At 36.8% G+C, this 22,327-nt stretch overlaps 3 protein-coding genes across 3 annotated transcripts in view; 1 reads left to right on the top strand and 2 right to left on the bottom strand.

Moving 5' to 3' along the window:
* The window catches only part of LOC134825481 ((Lyso)-N-acylphosphatidylethanolamine lipase-like), a 112,031-nt gene that overhangs the window by 48,848 nt on the left and 40,856 nt on the right, over positions 1 to 22,327 (top strand). The window lies entirely within an intron of this gene.
* Positions 375 to 15,800, bottom strand: LOC134825075 (uncharacterized). Its single transcript, XM_063837203.1, has 11 exons — positions 15,677 to 15,800; positions 15,285 to 15,416; positions 14,472 to 14,601; positions 13,743 to 13,839; positions 13,149 to 13,279; positions 9,998 to 10,129; positions 9,580 to 9,728; positions 6,823 to 6,906; positions 2,377 to 2,503; positions 1,867 to 1,954; positions 375 to 1,643 (listed from the first exon to the last, which is right to left on the bottom strand). The coding sequence occupies exons 2-11, from the start codon at positions 15,399 to 15,401 to the stop codon at positions 1,574 to 1,576; spliced, it is 1,125 nt and encodes a 374-aa protein (XP_063693273.1). The 5' UTR covers positions 15,402 to 15,416; positions 15,677 to 15,800; the 3' UTR covers positions 375 to 1,573.
* LOC134825074 (pinin-like) lies at positions 15,766 to 17,869 on the bottom strand. Its single transcript, XM_063837202.1, has 3 exons — positions 16,428 to 17,869; positions 16,000 to 16,209; positions 15,766 to 15,853 (listed from the first exon to the last, which is right to left on the bottom strand). The coding sequence occupies exons 1-3, from the start codon at positions 17,698 to 17,700 to the stop codon at positions 15,810 to 15,812; spliced, it is 1,527 nt and encodes a 508-aa protein (XP_063693272.1). The 5' UTR covers positions 17,701 to 17,869; the 3' UTR covers positions 15,766 to 15,809.

The raw sequence follows: 22,327 nt of genomic DNA, 5'->3' as shown, positions 1-22,327 counted from the left end.
TATGGTATCTATACCTCTAAATGCTTAAATGACCTCAATACGGACTCGATACGGTCACGAGAGAAGTTTCAAAATAGTATGTATACTTTTGATATATTGTTTCCAAATAAATTGGAAGTTTCACGTCAAAAATGAATACCACCAATTGGTAGCTGAGGAAGTAATCACCTGACTATATCCTGAATGGCGATACAATCATTGGGGTCCAAAATTAGCACAAAGAACTACTCAAATTCAGTTTTCTATCAAACCTCGGCTACGAGAGAAGTTTCAGAAAATAGTATGTATACTTTCGATATATTGTTTCCAAATAAATTGAAAGTCTCACATCAAGATGAATACCACCAATTGGTAGCTGAGGAAGTAATCACCTGACTATATCCTGAATCGCGATACAATCATTGGGGTCCAAAATTAGCACAAAAAACGACTCAAATTCAGTTTTCAATCAAACTTCGGCCACGAGAGAAGTTTCAGAAAATATTATGAATACCACTATTCAGTAGATGTTACTGGGCGGAGCTCAGCCTGTAATTCCGCCAAATCTCTATTCCATGATTATGAACATAAATATAATAGCCTGGGGTCCCCAGGTAAACTTAAAGTGCCGCCCAGAATCAAACGAATTGGAATTTGTTGCTCTTTTTTAAACATTTATGTAGTAGTTTTGGAAAGAAATAGAACCATATTTAGTGTTTAAGAACAAATAAAATTGAAATAATGACATCAATTCAAGAACCTAAACACAAACATGAAGCTCAACAAATATAGCTTTTATACAGAAAATAATCTAACTACACATAGAACATAAATTAAAATAAATAATCGGTATTTACAAATAAATTACATAAAAATTGTATTTAAGTTTAACCGGGCACAATGCGCGGTGAATAAACTGCCAAAATTGTCAAATTGATCGCCATCACATCGGGTAACATTGAACTGCAGTGGATATTTCAAACTTGTGCAGCAAAGAGAATCAAGTTTACACCTAGAATGTGTTGTCATCAGTCAATGTTAGTCGTTAGATCACGACATCTTCTACATGTTCTAGCAATGCGATGATACACAATAAAAATTCATAAATTTATCACTGTGAATTTGAGCAGTGACACAGATCGTGTGTTGGTGCCTCAACCAGTTTACTATTAAACCCAACACAAACCACATCATTTACCACTATCTTGCCAGGCCCTCGCAAAAACAAGCTCCTTGCTCCACCACCAAATACCGTCAAGTTCCGTACTTTCGCATATTATCAACAAGTTCTCAAATTCATTGTTCCAGTACAGCTACACTTGAGTTAATGTCCAATAATTGGGTCACTTTAATCCACTTTGAACTTTATATCTTTGAATTTACGTTCAATATTTGGGTCATTATAACCCCACACCCGATGGGTGATTAGATTCACAGTTTGTCACGCGTGATAATTAACGCGTTACTCCTCACACGTGATATCTAACGCGTTAATTCTAACGCCCAGGGACCCTCTTAGCCGTGTTAGTATTTCTCTGTACACCAAACATGACGCTCTTCAAATTATCACTCTCCTGACGATAGAAAGTGTGTTTTAGTCCGGCCTCTCGCTTGCTATCCCCATGTGTTGTAGCATTGTGGCTCTTTGGTAGGTTACTCCGTACCTAGTGGGGAAGAGCTTTTAGTTTGAAATTATACAAAAATTATGAGACAATTATAAAACAATTATAAAACAATTATAAAACATTTTAAAAAAATTATACAATAAGACAATTATTTTAAAAACAAAAACAGAAATTGTAATAGATTTGTTGCTAATATTGATGTTAAGTTCTACATAATAATATAAAGAAAACGTATAATTATCAGTGAAGCATAATAGCCTACTTGCTCAGCAGATTAGCAGCACTAGTCAAAAGGTTTTGTCCTCTGAAGATATCATGCTCTGGATACGCGTCATCCATATAAAGAAGCCCTGAAAGTAAATCCCCTATTTAGTTCGGAGAAAGGAAAGAAATTGACGGAGAGTATTGGGAATTATAATTAATTTTATCCCCAGTTACTGATACTGAATACAATGTTTTACTGTATTCAGCATAATCAGTATCACCGAGAGGAGAGAAAATTAGTTATAATACTCCGCCAATTCAGGCAGCCGGCAGTAATAGGGTAAAATTCAAATACCCAAAGAAATGTTTAGTTTACGGAAGGTTATTAAGCCTATCTAATGTACATGCAGCAACAAATTTTATCGTTTGTGATCAGGATTGTGATCACTGATTGTGTGATCGTACAAATGAGACAACTTTTACTGTTTGGTCCATGTAATAATATGCGAATAATAAAGTCTAGTAATCATGTATTCACAAAGAGGATTATGATGATAACAATAATTACCCAAATGGAAAGAAGCCAGAGCTGAAACCAAGTCAGTCGGACAGAAAGTAATGGCCATCTCATACGCATCAGTCAAACAATCCCCAGCTTTTTTGTAGTCTGCCATTCTGTGATAGAAATCTCCCATCTGAAATGTTTAAACCACTGAGCAAGTGCTTATGATATCAATAGTTTGCTATCATTTGACTTCAAATCGTTCATCGGCTCTCAAGCACTGCACATGAATTGTCCTTTTCTTGGACAATGCATACATTGAACGTGTGCATGCTGTCATGTATGGTAGCTGCGCGCGCGGCTGCGCGCGACCGTTAACCTGAATGCTTTTTAAGGACTTTTGTTCATTAAAACATCATCGCGCGCCACAGAATGTTATGTGTCTCGAGTGCAAATTGGGAGACCTCAAGCTTATGCTTATTTATTATTTGATAATAGCTGTTGGAAGAGCGGTCTATAAAGCTATTTTGATTTGACCGCATACTCTCGCAACTATACAGTTTGTGACGTCATCAATAAATAGATGGAACATCAATCAGAACTGTATCGACTTTAAATTTACCAAGAACAAAACGAATATTACTCAACAGCAATCTCTGCTTATATTTTACTGTTTGGACTGCGAACTTGATAACATCTCATCCAAATAGTCCGCTTGTACATTATAATATGGTTTTCAAGAATACGTAAACAAATGATGAAATCTTGTGGCATAGATTACAGGTTTTGGTGAAGCAAAAATTGATTTGCCATAATTAAATTGTTGGCGGATTGAAAAATTGGGGTTAGAGCAAAATTCTATAAATAGCCTCAGAGCTTGCATTTAGATCGAATTAAAAATTTCGTTCCTGACTGATTTCAGGACAGTAGTGGCGTAACGTTGCCTGTTAAAAGCGCCCCCTCTCCTTTTGGCGCCCTCCTTAAAATTGGACAAATTTGGTTCATACGCATAGATGGAGGGGTTGCTGAACGACTGACAGAAAATCAATATTGGTATTTTGAAAAATATTTTGCACAGTTGCCAGCTTGGCACTAGTAATCCTGGCACGCTGCTAAAACCCTGATATAAATAGACTGGTTTGTAGCCTGTCAGTCAAAGTAGCTGGAATTTCGTGGTTTAAATTGTTTTAGTGTCAGCACGTGGTATCACGTTGTATCACGTTGTATCACGTGGTATCACGTGGTATCAGCACTTGACAAATAGCCCCCTAACCTGCACGTAAGTTGAGGGTATTATAACTCTATAATCTAACTGCACAATTATTAATTATTAGACAAATCAAGAACATGCGTTTGACGTACGTTTTAAGGTTTTTAAAGTAACTGGAATTTTGTTGTTTTATTTTATACAACGGAGAGGAAGTTGCTTAATAAAAGTTATTTATAACTTGTATTATAACTTTATAAAGTTTATTAAGGTATATTAGCTGAATTCACAGCTGTATTTACAGGACGAAAATGTACTGTAATTCGTTCAGCACGGAGTCTGATTAGACATGATGATTTGTGGCAGTGAAAGTGAAAGTGAAATATTAGATTTTTCTTTAATTGGTCAAGGAAAAAAGAGTAATGTTTCACTTGAAGAAATACCATGTTGTTTAGTGGACAATTCCAACTGGACATAGTTGTTGGAGGATGTTACCAGCATTACCAGGGAAAAAGAGAATGAGGCACAATGTGACATTGTGCCTCATTCTCTTGTGACAATGTCACAAGAAGGTCACGTGGGGAGTAAGACAGTTATAAATATCGTACATTCCAACTCCGTTGCAATGTTATTTTCTCCGAAAGTTCAATGTGAGTCTTTTAACTAAAGGCTAAAATCTCATAAATTTACATGAAGAACAGCCACTGTTTAGTAATTTATTAAATTGAATTATGTTAGCAAATTATTTGAGCTATTGTTCAAGATAAATCTATGACCCTAAAGACCAACATCATTATGACAGTAAAAAATACTCATTATTTATGAGTATATTTTACAAAACTTCTCCCATCAAACCATATAACAAATATTATGTACAAAACCTATTATAAGTCTGATCTACCACACCTAGCCTTAACCAAAGAGCACACCCTGGTACTGGTAGCACCATTTTAAGTTGCAGTTTGTACTACTGGTAGCACCAGCTAGAGTGTAGGTGGTACTGGTAGCACATAATAGTTTAAAAGTGTTTTGTTATAAAATCGAGATTCAATATAATATCATGACACTTTAATTTACAACTAAAACGATTTCCGGGTTTGTTCACCCATTTTGTGACGCAGGTAAGGTTTATGTCTCTCAGCTTGGCTAAATTTCTGCAGAGTAAGTTTGCAGGTCGAGTCTTGAAATCGAGTCTTGAAACTACGTCACATAGCAAATTACAACACTTACTTGGTTAATGCGAATAGTTGAGAATATAACTCTATAATAATAACCATTAACTCTTTAACAACTAGTAGTAAAGTAGTAATAAACTAAACCTATAACCACAAACTTTGTACCCACTAACATCATCACCGTAACTTCACCTGATACATAATATCACAAATCTTACTTTTCTCTTCCAACGTTAGACTCTACCTAACCTCTTATCTCTATAACAGTAAGCAGACGCAGAACTTAACGTTTACTCTATTTCTAATATTTGGCGATATTCTACAACAACCCAACTTTCCAGCCAATCAAAAGCCGCGCTGCTACCCCACGTGACCGACGGTTACTTAGCAACGACCTAACTTAAACCGCCTATAAAAGCTTAACTACAGCTCTTAATTTCGCTCAATAGTTGGTTCATTTCCCGGCGCTTCCGCGGCAATTGGTTAATTTCTGATCAGGTGACAGCCTAATGAGAAGCAAGAGAGAGATGGGGAGATAGAGAGTATATAGCCCGTACAAGCCGGGGAGGGATACAGTACCACTGGAGTGAGGATATTTAACTATCACAGTATTGGTCCAAAGCCAGCGCCTTGCACGAGGCTTACTCTGTGGTATTCCTTTCTCTCTCTCTCTCTCTCTCTCTCTCTCTCTCTCTCTCTCTCTCTCTCTCTCTCTCTCTCTCTCTCTCTCTCTCTCTCTCTCTCTCTCTCTCTCTCTCTCTCTCTCTCTCTCTCTCTCTCTCTCTCTCTCTCTCTCTCTCTCTCTCTCTCTCTCTCTCTCTCTCTCTCTCTCTCTCTCTCTCTCTCTCTCTCTCTCTCTGTGTGGGAAAATAACATGTGACCTGTAACCGTCTCTCACTATTTAAGAGACATAGAGAGAGAGAGAGTGAGGGAGGGAGAGAGCCTGCATGCACGAGCGTCCAAATGTCGGTTTAAAATGAATATAAAACGCAGTATATTATAGCTATAAAGTGTCAGTGTTTGAAAGTTTGAACACGCCCCTCACCCCTGTCTGCACTCATTTCCACAGAACAATCTCTACGCCAATTAACAGTGAGTCTAGACTACCGATTACCTCATTACAAAACCTCATTAATTTGGTCTATTTTTAGCAACAACAGAGTAGTATCCCTACAATTCTCGTGCTTACTGGCTTACTAGCTTACTGGCTTACTGGCTTACTGGCTTACTGGCTTACTGGCTAAATCAAATGATAATGGTCTAATGTATTGTTTCTGGGGCAAAATTTGTATTGATCCCGTTTATTGCGACAAGGAAAAGGATCTTATCAGGAAAGGAAATGTTCTACGTTTCAATGTAACAGCATCGTATTTTTGATCTCAAATTATTTGTTGTATAGTAGAAAGTATTAAAATGCTCTAATGTACACCAGCACGATTTAGATATCTCCTGCTTGTCAAAGCAATTGAGTGAAGAGGAGTACAATTACCGAGATGTATTCTCTAATCTCTTTTTAAGAGATATAGTGTATTTTGAGGTGTAGCTATTAAAGTGCATGCTATACATTTAGTTTTATTGAAGATAAGAAACTCGCTGTTCGAAACTGAGCCTAGGGTATTATGGGGAAATTTAAGAAACCTAGGATAGAATTTGTGAAACATTAGGAAACTCAAGATATTATTCTCAGAAATTATGTTTTAAGAGATATAGTGTTATAATGATACAGTGTATTTTTTGAGGTGGATATATTGCTTGCTATATGAGAATAAGTCTTTCAGTGAGATGAAGCCAAGAACGGGAGGAATTTTAAATGATGCTTCTTGCGCTGGCCGGTCTTTGAGTGAAGCTCAAAAATGAATGAGTTTCTGTTCAATACATAGGTATCATATACTCAAATAACTTAATTTAAAGTCGGAATATAAAATTATAGGACGCCACTGCACTATAAAATGAATCACATTAATTTTAGATGATGCTAGCGCCTGTCAGTCTTTGAGCAGCGTTCAAAAATGGACAATAAATTGTTTTAACAGATTTTTGTTGAAAATATTTACAAATAACGCATTAAAAAAAAAGAAAGTGAAAAACATCGAATGTACTTTAGAATAACGCAACTAAAATAACACTAACCTGAGTGACTGCACGAGCAGTAAAACAGTGACCTCCCATTGCTGATCTGTGAATCTCCGTCGCTAGCTGGTAACATTTCAATGCCTGGTGAGAGGTATTGAGGTTAATTTAAGGTCAATTTGCGGTAGAATTGAGGTGTGATTGAGGTTAAATAAAGTTAAGATTGAGGTTAAATAAAAGCGTGATTGAGGGAAAATTAAGGTGTTATAAGGTGAAATTGATGTAAGATTGAAGGGCAAGGTTGCAGTGATAGAAATTTAAAATAGATTGTGGAAAGATGGAGTAACAATATTCTACTGACGCAGGATTGTCTTCACTTATTCAGCTGAATATTATTATAAAATTTGAGGAAGTTACTCAGATAAGGGGGCATAATTGGGAGGTTAAACCGTTAAATTTGATGATTCTCATTAAAGTACTGAACTCAAATTGTAAGGTTCAAAGTCTGACTGATTTAGTTTTGAAGACATGCTTTATGACCGCCCAAAATCATGTCCGTCCACCAAATGTCAACCTAATGTGAAATGTCCGCCTAATGTCCGCCAAAAATAAAGTCCGTAGTTGTGAAGATATGCTGGATGGAAGTGACGAGAAAAAGTGGCTTGTAACCGTGCTCCTTTAAAATTAAATGTTTCTACTTCATGTTTGTAAATATAACATCATGACTATCATCCACTGCCAAACTCTGGCAGTGATCAAGAAACGAAACGTGTTGGTTCTTTAATCTTCATTTCTTTATTTGCTTTTGAGTTGACATTGTTTAAAAAGTCAGATCCAGAACTCTGTCGTATCCATGTGTGGAGGAAAAGCACTACTCATGAAGTTATTCAGAGGAGAGCAAAAGCAAAAGTTGCTTTTCCAAGAGCATTGTTCGAATGCGTAAGTTTAAACACCCAACACTATTTCACAAAGTTAGCGTATTATTTAATGTATAAGTACTACAGTAGATAGTTTATAACTATAATAAGATAAATTTACATTTATTAAATAATTTAGGACTATTTCCCCGGAAAGTATCAGTTTTAAAGATGTTGAACAGGTGTCTGACACGTATCGTCTGAAGCGATTTTAACTCGTGACAGTACTTTAGCTTTTGACTGGTCAATGTTGGAAGCTGATCGGTTTAATCGCACTGTCACATATCAAAAATTACATGGTTCAACTCCTAACAGTATGCACGTCCATTAGAACTATCATAAAATAACGGCTGCATGAGCAGTAATATTAACTTCTGACATCCCTCCGCTGCAAAAGAGCAACCTAATCTGGGAGAAACATTAACGTTTAAAACCGGATCAAGATTTGAACCGTATTAAAATTAAAACCGTATCACTTTATCAAAAACCCCACAAAAAAAAACTAAACTTTCAGAGACCTCTCCAGCGACTCGGATCTGGTTCTCTACGAAAAGTCAGATAGAGCAACAATCCTAGGGCGAATACAACACAGACTAAACCAGCAGGAGAAGAAGAAGGAGGAGGAGGAGGAAGGATTGACGTCACAAATCACCAAACATAACTATTCTGAGAAACCCGGCCGGCTTAATCAGAAATTAGTGGCTGTAAAGATTGAGTAAAGAGTTGGGGATTTTGTGGGGAGTTTTTGCAGGGGAAGGTTAGGATTTAAGATTTGGGATGAGTTTCAAAAATAGGATGGGAAACTTTTAATTTCTTCATATTTCCGCGGGACCATACACAATGCGATTGCAGCTGAAGGTGTTTTAATCATGCTAGGACGTGTTCAGGTTCAAATAAGCAAGTTTTGATTGTCTGCAATTAAAATTTGCTCTGACGTCACAGGTTGAGGACCACCAGGCTGTGACGTCAATACAAATCTCTCTCAGATGTGTCACGTGTCACGTGGGCAGTATCCTGGGTCACCTGGACAACTGGTACCGGTTAACTCATTAATCGGGTATACTGGCGCATTGCACAAGCTGACAAGCAGTCATTTTCAGGACCATGAAATTCTCTGATTTACAGTGAATATTTTGGTAAAGAAACGTTTTAGAGTGATTGGGGATCACGAATTTAGCGTGACGTGTTAAAACTGATAAATTTTGGGATAAGAGAGTTTGGAATTATTTCTGGGATTTTTTCTGGAATTATTTCCGATGGATTGCTGGCAGCTGTTTTATAATAATATGTGACACTATTATGGTGGAGTAATTTTAGTATGCTGATTCCTGGTCTCTAAATTTGGAATTCTTGGCCATCTATGTTATTAAACGTTCTTTAAAAATTAGTTTAATTTCTAATTTGTTGCAAACGATGATAATTTGAATTTAGTGGTTCATTAATCATGGTGAGATGAAAATCATTAAACATCAATAACATGAAATGATAGCAGAGTATATATTAAAAACTCCACGAAACTAAAGTTAAAGTTTCATGTCATAACGAAAATAATCAATCAACAAACTAATAATTCACTTTACAGAAAGTATAAAACTAGCAAACCCTCATTATCCCTCAATACCCTCATTAATTACCCCTCATTAATTACCCCTCATTAATTACCCCTCATTGATTACCCCTCATTAATTACCCCTCATAAATTACCCCTCATTAATTACCCCTCATTAATTACCCCTCATTAATTGCCCCTCATTAAATACCCCTCATAAATTACCCCTCATTAATTACCCCTCATTAATTACCCCTCATTAAAGGCCCCTCATTAAATACCCCTCATAAATTACCCCTCATTAATTACCCCTCATTAAATACCCCTCATTAATTACCCCTCATTAATTACCTGGTTATACTCAGAACTAAAGTTGATGCTGAGCATGTCATCATGGTACTGTGCCAGTGTCTGCACACAGATGCCCATGTAGGGGTGGTGACCTAGCTGATCCTCCAATACTTCGTGTGCTCGCTCCACGTAGTCCAAACCTTCCAACCCTGCGAGAGATGTTTATAGTTTATATAACTGATAAATAAATAATATAACTGATAAATAAATAATATAACTGATAAATAAATAATATAACTGATAAATAACACAAAGTTTTACAGTTAAATGCTGTAGGAGGCGACACATGAATTTGTTGATTTTAGGACTGGCAATTTGGAATAGTTTAGTCAAAAGTTCTTCTGAAAAATCTCTCCAAACAGTGAAGAACATTCTAGAATTTAATCAGATTTTCCTGACACGAATATAATCATCTTACTGAGAGCAGTGTCTTCGTACAGACTCCTGTACGCTATCCCAATGTGTAGTCTACCCAGTGCTGTCTCCAAAGAGTTAGTTCCGTATAAGTTCCGGGTCATCACCAGGGCTTCTGTCATCTTTATCAGTCCACCTGGGGGTAAGGGAGGTAATTAGTTAATTAGCTAACTAAGTAGCTAACTAAACAATAGTAGTTAGATACGGGGAAATAGATACGATAATACTATAGAGTATAGGTAGATAATACTTAAACCCGTCTGGGAGCAAGGGAGAATATTAGTTAATTTCGGGTCTTGGCTTTCTGCCAATTTAGATAATTATTGAGGAAATAGTTAAAGTTTATAATATACTACAAATTTATAAGATTGGTAAGGAAATAGTTAATATATAGTTATATAAGATAATACTATAGGTAGGTACGTAAATACTTATACTTATTGAGGTTGCCAGTCACTGACCTCTAACCCACTAAACCACTGAATCACCCCTACTTAGGACAAGATCACTGTAACTGAGTCTGTGTGGTGTGTAATCTCTATTGCTCTATTGGGTCTGTGACCTGTGTAGTGTGTAATCTGTGCTGCAGTGTGTAACTTAGACTGAACCGAATACCGAATGAATGCACAGGAAATGATTCAGTATTGTTGTATTTAAACAGAATGTTCAGAATGTTCAGTGTGAGTGAAGTCCGAGGAGCAGGATATATTGTGTACATTTTGTTAATTTAATGGAGGTTAAGCTTCAAAGATTCGTTTGCTCCTGTAACTTCTCCATTGTAACCACACTGCTATTACTTGAAAACCGGGGTACGTAGAGTAGGAATGTAGACTGTGAAGTAAGAATGTAGACTTTGTAGTACGGAAACTGTATATTTTGCAGACTGCACTAGTATAATATACTTCTGTAATTGTTGGTCAACATCGTACAAATCATCCGGGTTTTTGGAGGACCAAAGCCACTGAGATCAAGTAAGTAAGTACAGTGAGCCAATGGCTAAGCCATGGTATGAGACGTAGACTGGGCAGTGAATATAGGATCAGTGTGGGGAGAGTTTAGAGTTTAGAGTTTAGAGTTTAGAGTTTAGAGTTTAGAGTGTAGAGTTTAGAGTGTATAGTGTAGAGTTTAGAGTTTAGAGTGTAGAGTGTAGAGTGTAGAGTGTAGACTAGACTGTAGACTTTAGCTCAGGGAAGCTATCCAGTAGAAACTGAGGCCCTTACGGCGAGAGCTTGTTGTTCATAACATTATTATTTATCGGACGAAATCACGGTATTATTACGTACATATTACAGTAAAACCCCGATTAACTGCGGGTATTTCATCCCCTCAAATGGGCTTTAACATACATAATGTGGACAACCAAAACCCCGAATCATTGTAAATCCCGATTTGCCGCGGTAATTTCCTTCCCCCAAACTCCGCGGTAAATCTGGGTTTTACCTCATAATATATACAAAGTCCTACACATGTCAAAAATATTTATCTTAAAATAAACTTGTAAATTGAATCAGGCACGTAGCCAGGGGGGGGGGGGGGGGGGCTAGGGGGGCGGCAGCCCCCCCGGAAAAAATCGAACCCCAGAAAAAAGATAAGCCCCCTAGTCCCCATGGTCGCCTGGTAACTGGGCTGTGTTTATGACTGCAGTCAGTCAAAGATTTGAACTGTGGATTAGTAAATATATGTCATTAAATCCAAGCAAACATTCTAGAAGACTTCTATAATTATAGTCAATAGTGTCCCCTAGACCGTAGGAAATGTAAAAATCTTAAGACGATGAGGCCTGAGTAAGTCGTAAATTCTGATTGGAGAATGCAGATTGCTGTTGTGAAGTTACCAAATTTACGTGAGTACTTGATTCTTTTCAATCCCAGTTCATTGCTGTCCTACAAATTTTTTTAATGCCAAATGTCGTCTAAAACACCCTGTTTCGCAAAAAATTTCCGGGGGGCTGCGCCCCCCTAGCCCCCGCCAAGGGGCTCCGCCCCTGGACCCCGCTGGGGGCTGCGCCCCCAGACCCCTGCCACAGCTTGCTCGCTTCGCTCGCTGTGCAGCTTGATTGGACGCGTCGGCTCGCTTCGCTCGCCGACAGCCCCCCTCAAAGAAAAATCCTGGCTACGTCCCTGAATTGAATCTACTCTAACACGTCATCCACAACTATAAATGACAGAAAAAATCAAAACAAGAAACCAATCCTGTATGACGTGATGTCCGCTATGCAACATGTTCACGACTGCACTGACTCACATGTGAAACTCAAGCAATATCCAAGACATATACTAATTCTTACTTCTAAACATATATACTCACTTACTTCTTGCTTATATTTATATATACTTTACTAATTCTCCATTACATAATTCATGTCAAAACATGTGTTGTTTTCTCCCCTGATCTCGCTATATTAGTGAACAGTGACAATGTCAGGATTGTACATGTTAACATGAAGTGTGCTTGTACGTGTTGTTGAAAACATGAACTGGTCATGGTGTTGGTCACGTGTTGTTGAAAACATGAGCTGGTGTTGGTCACGTGTTGGTCACGTGTTGTTGAAAACATGAACTGGTGTTGAGGACCAATCTGAAGGTGGGAAGTGTGTCAATTGTGCTCCTTCATAAATATATCATATATAATTATACAATTGTTACAAGTGTTGGAATTTGTCGAGATAAATTCCACAGGATGGACGGTTGTGATTGGTTAGATCTGTGATGTTGCTGAGAGTGAAATGAAGGCTGTGGTTACGACATTGAGAGAAGATGCCAGGTTTAAAATATTCAGAATGTCTTTAAATGCTCTGAATTCTCTCCCATTAATGGGCTATCTTTAACAATATATGGTCTAAATGCCTTTCTTCGATAGCAGTGAAACCACTGTGCACTTTGAAACCACTGTGCACTTTGAAACCACTGTGCACTTTGACACCACTGTGCGAACGTGTTTCTTTTTAATAGCGAAATCTACTGAGGTATTTGAAATATACATTATTTCTTGCAAAATATTGTTAAAAACACGTATTGTTAAACACATAAATTACATTTATAGAAAACTTACTAAAAATCATAATTCATTTTAGCAAATAACTTTCTTTTAAACAACTTCCGTTAGTTAATAACTTACTTTTAAATTAATTACTTTTAAATAACTTATTTACTTACTTTCTCTCTCACTGATCTTGTTAGTATCACACAAAGCAACACTGAACCCAAACAGATGTTTGATACAATTGTAAAGATCTTGTTCCGCAATAAAGTCTTGTTTCACGATAACCAGCGCATTCTTGAGATGCCTGAAGGTAAAAACATCATAAGTGCATTCTTTAGCTCCCTGATTGTAACGACATTATAGACATAGGTGCTTTCTCAATGGCAAAGACGTTATTTTTGAGAGGCCAAACGATTAAACTAGTGAGACGATTTGAGGAAATGGAATTAAAGAAACTGTAGCTACTTGCACTTAATATTAAACAGGAAAACTAGTAAATAGTTGTATTAATTTGCTTTTTGACTAAATATGGTCGGTAATATGATTTAGAAGAATAAAGAAAGTGCGTCATTGCGAGTAATCCCACGCTCAGATTATCATTAACGATAAAACACATAAATTCAACCAAATATGGCTTCAAACTCATTGCTTCTACAATGTCATGGAAACACTTAGGAAGTTGGAATCTTACCAAATCATTACTAATGCTACCTCAATTTCATGGTAATTGTCCAACAAATAAAAAAAGTCGAAATACGGTTTGTTACCTCTGAGCTTCAAAGGAGTCCCCACCATATATCATGAGTTGTCCCATACAGAGGAGCATGTAAGCTTCAGCTAACTTATTTTCAGCACGCCTTGCTCCTGGGAGAGGGTAATATTTGCTTATTTTATATGAGTGTTCACTAAAGATAACAAATTAATTGTGAAAAGGTGGTGTTTTCCTAAACCGTCATATTGGAAATTTGTCGAGATGGCGGAAAACTTTCAATTTCAAATAAAATTATGCAATTCTTACAGGTATACTAACAACTATAAAGTAACAACTATAAACTAACAACTATAAACAACTACAACTATAAACTAACCACTATAAACTAACAACTACAAACTAACAACTACAAACTAACAAATACAAACTAACCACTATAAACTAACAACTACAAACTAACAACTACAAACTAACAAATACAAACTAACAACTATAAACTAACAACTACAAACTAACAAATACAAACTAACAACTATAAACAACTACAACTATAAACTAACCACTATAAACTAACAACTACAAACTAACAAATACAAACTAACCACTATAAACTAACAACTACAAACTAACAACTACAAACTAACAACTACAAACTAACAAATACAAACTAACCACTATAAACTAACAACTACAAACTAACAACTACAAACTAACAAATACAAACTAACAACTACAAACTAACAACTATAAACTAACAACTATAAACTAACAACTATAAACTAACCCGCAACCATCTGACTGTACCACTTGATAGCATCACAGTACGGTAACATTGAGTAAATAACATCAAATGAGATGTGAGCCATAGCTGCAACTCTTTCAAATCCTATCTCTAGTCCGCTGCCTTGTGCAACCTTCAGTGGTTATTATATCAGTTGGGAAAGAAAATTGCAGCATATTAATTAACTGATTGACCGCGAAAAATCGAAGAATACTAGACAAGAAAATGTTGGTCGATGAAAAGTCTCGTGTAATGGACTATAAGTTGGACCAGAAACTTATTCTAGAATTAAAGTTTGGCCCAAAAAATGGTAGAAAATCTATGTATCCTGCCAACCAATAAACTCATTTACTGTTGAAATATCTGAAATCTTACCTTCAAACACTCATAAAGGACAAGTTTAAAGCTCATTTACTGTTGAAATATCTGAAATCTTACCTTCAAACACTCATAAAGGACAAGTTTAAAGCTCATTAACTGTTGAAATATCTGAAATCTTACCTTCAAACACTCATAAAGGACAAGTTTAAAGCTCATTTACTGTTGAAATATGTGAAATCTTACCTTCAAACACTCATAAAGGACAAGTTTAAAGCTCATTTACTGTTGAAATATCTGGAATCTTACCTTCAAACACTCATAAAGGACAAGTTTAAAGCTCATTTACTGTTGAAATATCTGAAATCTTACCTTCAAACACTCATAAAGGACAAGTTTAAAGCTCATTAACTGTTGAAATATCTGAAATCTTACCTTCAAACACTCATAAAGGACAAGTTTAAAGCTCATTTACTGTTGAAATATGTGAAATCTTACCTTCAAACACTCATAAAGGACAAGTTTAAAGCGAGACTCCTGACGTCTGAAGATGTTGAGAGCTTTCCCGTACTCAACAGACATGTACAAGTCGTTAAGATTCTCCAGCCAACACATGAACTCCAGACAAACCTGTGATATATTAGTTACGGAAGGAATTTAATCAATATGTGAACATTATCTGATATGTTTAAAAGGAATTTGAATGATATCAGCAATTTAATCTGCTCTTTGCATCCAATTAATTGCATTACGTGGTGATTGGTCAATCATCACCCACAAACAAAGCAACTACTTTTATCAGACAAAAACTCTTGATAACACTTTGTAGGGAACCATTGCGTTCTGGCAGATTGCATCTTTAAAAATTTTAAAAAGGAATAAAAACCCACTTCTTTGTTCAAGATGTGCTTCCCGTCAACTTTAACAAGATTCTGATGGTTTGGTATAATGTTGCTGATGTCACAGAGAAGGGTGTTAGGGGTGAATGACAAGTATTTCCTGTCTATTGCTTTGATGATGTCCTCACTTGCAAGCACTCATCTCGTCTACATCGTGTTCTTTTGGATCTGTAATAAAATGTAATAAAAAGTAATACAAATTATTTAACTTATTGGTGGTGATTACAACTAATTACTTGATAAACATTACTAAATCTCAAGATAAAAAATTATTCATGCCAAGATTTCAGACGCAAATTGTATGAAATTCTTACTGGGAGCTTCAGAAAGTTCTCCTTCCACATCAGAGTAACGCTCATCAAGAGTCAGTGAGATTACATCACTTCCCGCAGCGAAATCAACTTTCTTGTCCTTGTTGGGAAGGGGCCTGTCACGTGGTGTGATGTCATCGTCTGTAGACTCTGATTCAGGAATACTGTACGTTTCTATCGGTGAGAGCTTGCCGGCTTCTACTGGTGGGTCCGCTGGTAAAGATTACAATTAGAAAGGGTAATTGGTTCAACTTAGACTTAGCTGGTCGGCCTAGTTAGTGGTATCTGTTTGCTAAATGAAATTGAGGGTTTGGGAAAACAGGTTACATGTTAGATAAAATAATTATGTTGATTAAAAAACGTCGACGTCTATCATTAATTCAGTTCAATGTTAAGTTGAGCAGACAATAAGTCAATTACATGAGACAAACCTGGAGTAATCATGCAATCAGTAGATTCACTGATAGAAGTGTAGCTTGTTCCTCCCTTCTTTATATAAGTTCTCTGATCAATATCTGGCAACAAAATCGGGGATGGCTCAAGATGACTGTTGAAAGAGGGATGGGATATTCTCGAGGGTTGCTCTCCTTCTTCTCCATGTCTGTGAGAGCAATATGTTGCTTCCAGATGGCCTTCTTGGGCAACAAGATATCCTTTGTGAGAATCGTTCTCATCAAAGAACATATCACGCAGTGATTGTAAACCAGAACTAACGGAAATGGACACAAGTTCGTTTGTGTCCACTACAATGGACATCTCCTCCGTATCCCCGAAAAGATGTGGTTGTGAAGGTGTTGTCTCAGCACGGGCACATGTTGTGTAGGTAGAACTGCGTTCCTTTTGAGGATCCCTGCTTTGTCGGTGACCGGATGCTTTAGTGGAACTCTGGTGGTACTCATCAAAGGAGGATTTTGACTGGGAGCGCTCCTCAGGAACAGATCTCGTTCTTGTGCTTGGTGTTTGAGACTTCCTCTCAGAAGACGTACGTGATGACTTGAAATGGCTCCTGCTGCTTCTCGGTGATTCTCTGTGACTTCTGGACTGTGAAACAGGTGTTGGAGTTTTTTCTCCTGACCTGTCATCTTCTTTGGTACGATCTTCCTTTGGAGTGTTTTTACTTGAATGCCTGCTTTTGCTTCTGCTCTTGTTCTCATTGCTATCATGGTGGCTTGATCTGTCACTTTTCTTGGATAAGTTTTCACTGTGTTTCTCCGATTTAGTTTCTTCTTTTATGGATTCTGGTTTTTGCTCAGGTACAATTGGGGATTCTGCTGCTGCAGTTTCTGGTGTAGGCTTTGCTGTTTCGACTGTTTCAGGTTTAGAGTCATTAGGAAGGTTTTTTGTTTTTGATCCATCATCGAGTGAAGGTGTTGGCTTGGATGGCTCGGGAGCTGAAGCAGTGTCTTTAGACGGAGCTGGAGTTTTCTCAGCAGGAACAGAATCCTTTTTTGAAGCTGATGCATCCTGCTTTGGAGCACTTCCTTCTTTTTTAGAGTCTGCGCTTGGTTCTTTCTTTGGACTATTAGGAACAAGAGCTGGTTTCGCAGCAACTTCTTCAGGCATAGGTGCTTCATAATCTGCAATCGAATCCATCTCTTCTATGTCCATCTCAGTGTCATTTTCTGTTGAAACTGATATCTTTGATCCCTCTCCTGCAATATCTCCCAACTCCCCGGCAGCATCGTCAGACTGACTATCAGACATTGCCTGATATTGTGTTTGTTATCAAATTTATAAATAACAACACAATATTTATTATCATATAGCCCATCATTAGTATAGCTCATTGAGGCAAAATTTAATCATATAGCTTAAAATGCTATTTGCACGTGCAAAGTAGCATATTCAAGTCAAATTTATAACATGCAACAATCAGATAAGAATCGCAAATTGGGTGCTTTTAATTGAGAACAAATCGATGGGATGCGTGATAGCCTTTTCATTTGGCATAAAGCCAGGCTCTAGCATTTAGATTAAATGGTGTCATTAATAAGCCATAATTTCAACTCATACAAAATATGCATCACTGGATCGATTATGAAGGAGTTACAAAAACTAGCAAGAACCTGTCTAACCCTAAAGTGGTGTCAAGAGACAGTTATATTTATTCCTGGAGTTGTGTTAAAGTTTATTTTGTGGTGTAATAAGATATGTAAGTAAGTAAGTAAGTAAAGATTATGACATAACATCATCACAAGTGTCTACAAAATATCATTGCACTAAATAGAAAAATAATTTAAATAAATATACTTTTCCATCAACATTAATAATTTAACAAATTCAATTTTATTAATTAATGAAATCTAATACATTATCTATAAATAATTCATTAATACTTCCCAGTGGAATAGAGATTTATAAAACGCTTCTGTGCCACAAAAGGATGAAGCCAAAGATATTCATTATGTCTCTCCTTATTGCTTAAATAACTGGGTCCTTCAATTTTCCCTAAAACTTCATTCGAAACAGTCCAAAAATAAAAATCATTTACACTGTTTTTAGAAATCATTTCTTTCTTAAATCCTTCCAATCTAACTTTAAAGCTTAAAACTGTCGAGCAGTTCTTGACATCTGAAGGGAGTTTGTTCCAATAAGGAATGACTCGCTCCGGAAGAAAAGAAGACTGAAGATTCCTGACTTTAGTTACACTCTTACTACATCTATTGGTTGAAACTAGATTAAGACCAGATCTGCTCACTCTGAACAAACCCGATCCATATTCAGTCAAACCACTAGTTACTTTAAAATAGTTACTTTAAAACCTTCAATAAGGTCCCCACGTATTCGCCGCTCTGCCAGCGTTGTCAAATTGAGGATATCCAGTATACGGCTGTAAGGAAGAGTACCCACCTCATCAACAAGACGGGTAAACCACCTCTGGACGCTCTTGAGCTCCAAAACAGTCCCCCAACTTCCATGAGCCTCAACTGGATTCGACAATTGGACACAATACTCAAAATGAGGTCTTATCAAAGCTTTCTAAATAGCTATCATTACAACCTTTTCTCTAATAACTAGCTTTGGGTTATGGTTAACGTTAGAGTTAAGGTTGGGATTAGGGATTTTGTAAAACCGTTTTGTTTGGCTGCAAGACCATGAAAACAGTTAAAAATTGATTATCATGTGTTATATCTAAACTCTAACATATAAATTACTGACGGCTGACGATGGTGAGTCAATACGTTAAACTCAGGATTATTGAAGTCTTGGAGCTCATAATGTCTTGTACTGTGGGTTGTATTAACGGCGCATACTTCCGCAGTGGCGTAACGTTGCCTGTTGGCGCCCCCCTGCCGAAAAAAGCGCCCCCCTGTTGGCGCCCCCTCCCCTTTTGGTGCCCCTCCCTAAAATTAAACAAATTAGGTGATTTTAAAGAATACGCCGGTAAAATCTTTAAAAAAGTGTGTATCTAGAGCAAAACGCGCAGTTTTGCTAGTACTTTAGTTAAGTTTTCGAAATTGTCCCACATTCAAACGACGATTTGGCGCCCCCCTAAGACGGCGCCCCCCTGCACAGCGGGGTCAGCAGGGCCTTTCGTTACGCCACTGTACTTCCGCCTTAAATTACTTCGTAATTGCAAGGCGGAGACTGCACCGTTTGTCAATAATTATTTATTGGCATTCTACTATACAGCCTCCAAAACAAAGTACGAAGATAAATTAACTTGGAGCTTTGTTGTTTGTTTTGGCGACTTATACTTTATATCGATGGGCTGGAAGGTATTTGTTATTAGCAGTGTTCAAAATGGAAGCAATTATAAAATGTATATTTTTATAATTATATTTTATGCTATAGTTGTGTAAATTAATATATACATTTGTTTCACTAAAAATTTTTTTTTTCACTACAATAAAATTTTTAATACAAATAAATAATAACTTGTTAAATAATGTAAAAGAACATATGTTTATGACAATTATTATTAAAATTCATATACTTCTTGTTTTAATACAATCACATAAATGTATCACATTTAATTGTGATCACCCCTATTGTCATTTTATTTTTTCAATATCAGTTTTTCAATATCGTGTCTACAACATGAAACAATTAAATTGTACATGTCACATAATTGGGTAGTTGAATGTTGAGTGATCCACGATGGGACCACGTTGAATAGAGCCGCGCTATTTTCTATCCCGTTTGGCGCTGCTAGTCGCGCTTGCGTCCGCGCGTTACGCGTACGTCATGTAAAATATTGAAATCACAAATGCGACCTTATTGTTGCGCGCGCGACCATGCGCTACCCATTTCCATGTTTTGAATTAAAAAATCGACGTACGACCACAGTATATAAATTTTGAAACAATTAATTATTTGGTAATTAGATAGATAGATAGCCTGATGAATCGAGCGCTAATTCTAATGCAGAAGAAATGACTACTTATGAGCAAACAAACCGCCTAGTTTGATGTTAACTTTCGTATTCTTTACTATTTAAGCAAATTGTATTGTTGGCTGATATTTTTCCAGCTTTAAATTTGATATCGTCCACAAGTTTCGGGAAATGATGTTTGTAGACTTGAGACTGTATGCTCACGACCTTTTGTAAATACATATATGAAGAATAGAACATCATATCACCTATTCTTTGATATAAAGTGAAAATCTCCAAATAAGATTTCATTGAATCCTCGATCTGACACTTTCAAAGATATTCAAATCATTGGTAACATATTGATTGTTGTAGATCACATGTCTATGAATTCTCACATACCATCTCCATGACGAAGCACACAATTTTTCCTACTTGAGGGCTGAGGCCGTACAGTGAGTTCTAATGGCTTGTCCCAAATGCATCATAACTTCTATAACTTAACATTATGAGCCTTTAATCTTATTTCCCAACTCCCATCGTATAGATGATTGATATTTCTTACAAGCACACAAGCAGAATTTCTTCTATAGGCTTCTTTTGAAAATTTCTTTGTTGTCTTTTTAAACCAAGAATATATTGCTCTATGAGATAATGCCATTTTCGAAAGATTTGAAGATGAATGTTTATTAGTGAGCTACAAAATCCTGCCACTCATCATTGCCTATTGTAAAGTAAAATTATTTCTTGGAGCACTTAAATCAACCACCTGCCACAATACAAATTCTCGCATTCCAATAAATGTTATTATATGTTTATTGTTTCTCTTTACCCATATTTTGACCAATTGTAAAAATATATATGCTCAAATGGATATTCTTTTAATTAAGTACCGGGGAAAGAAGGTGGACACCAAACATGAGATCCATCTATCAGAAGTCTCCTACAATCTCATCCCTGCCCCTTTAATGGAGTTTAAATAATGGAGCAGATCATGCGTTTTGAAACTTTTATATATTAGATTGTTAAAGATTTAAAATATTGTGCTCTGCCAATTGCAACACTAAAAATTTGATTGTGCTCTGCCAATCGCATCACTTGATTTAATTGAGTGTATATTAAATACATTTTGACACATTTTTCCTTTTATTTACTATCGAAACTTCTATTAGGGAAAACGAAATCTTTGACATACTTATTCTAATCAATTCAATTTAGGTGCCTACAGTTCATGTATGATGAATCTACTGGTTAGTGGTGACGACGCAGTCTTAACATTGGAGTAGGCCAATCTAATCCAAGCAAGTGAGGGAAATAATTTTATTTTAAACCTGGCGTGCACCAAGCAGTGGCGTAACGTTGCCTGTTGGCGCCCCCCTGCCGAAAAGGCGCCCCCCTGTTGGCGCCCCCTCTCCTTTTGGTGCCCCTCCCTAAAATTGAAAAAATTAGGCGATTTAAGAGGATACGCCGGTAAAATCTCTAAAAAAGTGTGTATCTAGAGCAAAACGCGCAGTTTTGCTAGTACTTTAGTTAAGTTTTCGAAATTGTCCCACATTCAAACGACAATTTGGCGCCCCCCTAAGACGGCGCCCCCCTGCACAGCAGGGTCAGCAGGGCCCTTCGTTACGCCACTGGCACCAAGTACAGTTGGAAATGCAGTATCCAAGACAACCCACCATTATTAAAGGCTAGTTAGACATTTAAATGGAGTACACAACAGTTTGGCTAGGAATAAGGTTAAGGTTCCTAAAGTCATAATAACTATCTGTTACCCCTACCCTTGCATTATTTTAAATTTGTTTCACTAAAAAGTTTGTTTCACTATTTCTCACTCTTATCCTAAAAGTAGTTTATTATGATCATAGTTCTATAATACATGGGAAGTATCTGTGCAGCCCCACAACCAAGTCTACTCTTGGTTTTAGGGCTGCACAGATACTGCCCCACTCAATTCCCAATCCAAAACTGGACACCTTTTAGGTTACATAACTCAATGCACTCAATGATGGTAGCCAT

Source organism: Bolinopsis microptera, chromosome 13, assembly GCF_026151205.1.
Source record: "Bolinopsis microptera isolate Bmic1 chromosome 13, MBARI_Bmic_1.0, whole genome shotgun sequence".
Lineage (NCBI taxonomy): Eukaryota > Metazoa > Ctenophora > Tentaculata > Lobata > Bolinopsidae > Bolinopsis > Bolinopsis microptera.
Note: the sequence above shows the minus strand (reverse complement) of the source record. Positions and strands in the feature narration are given on the sequence as shown.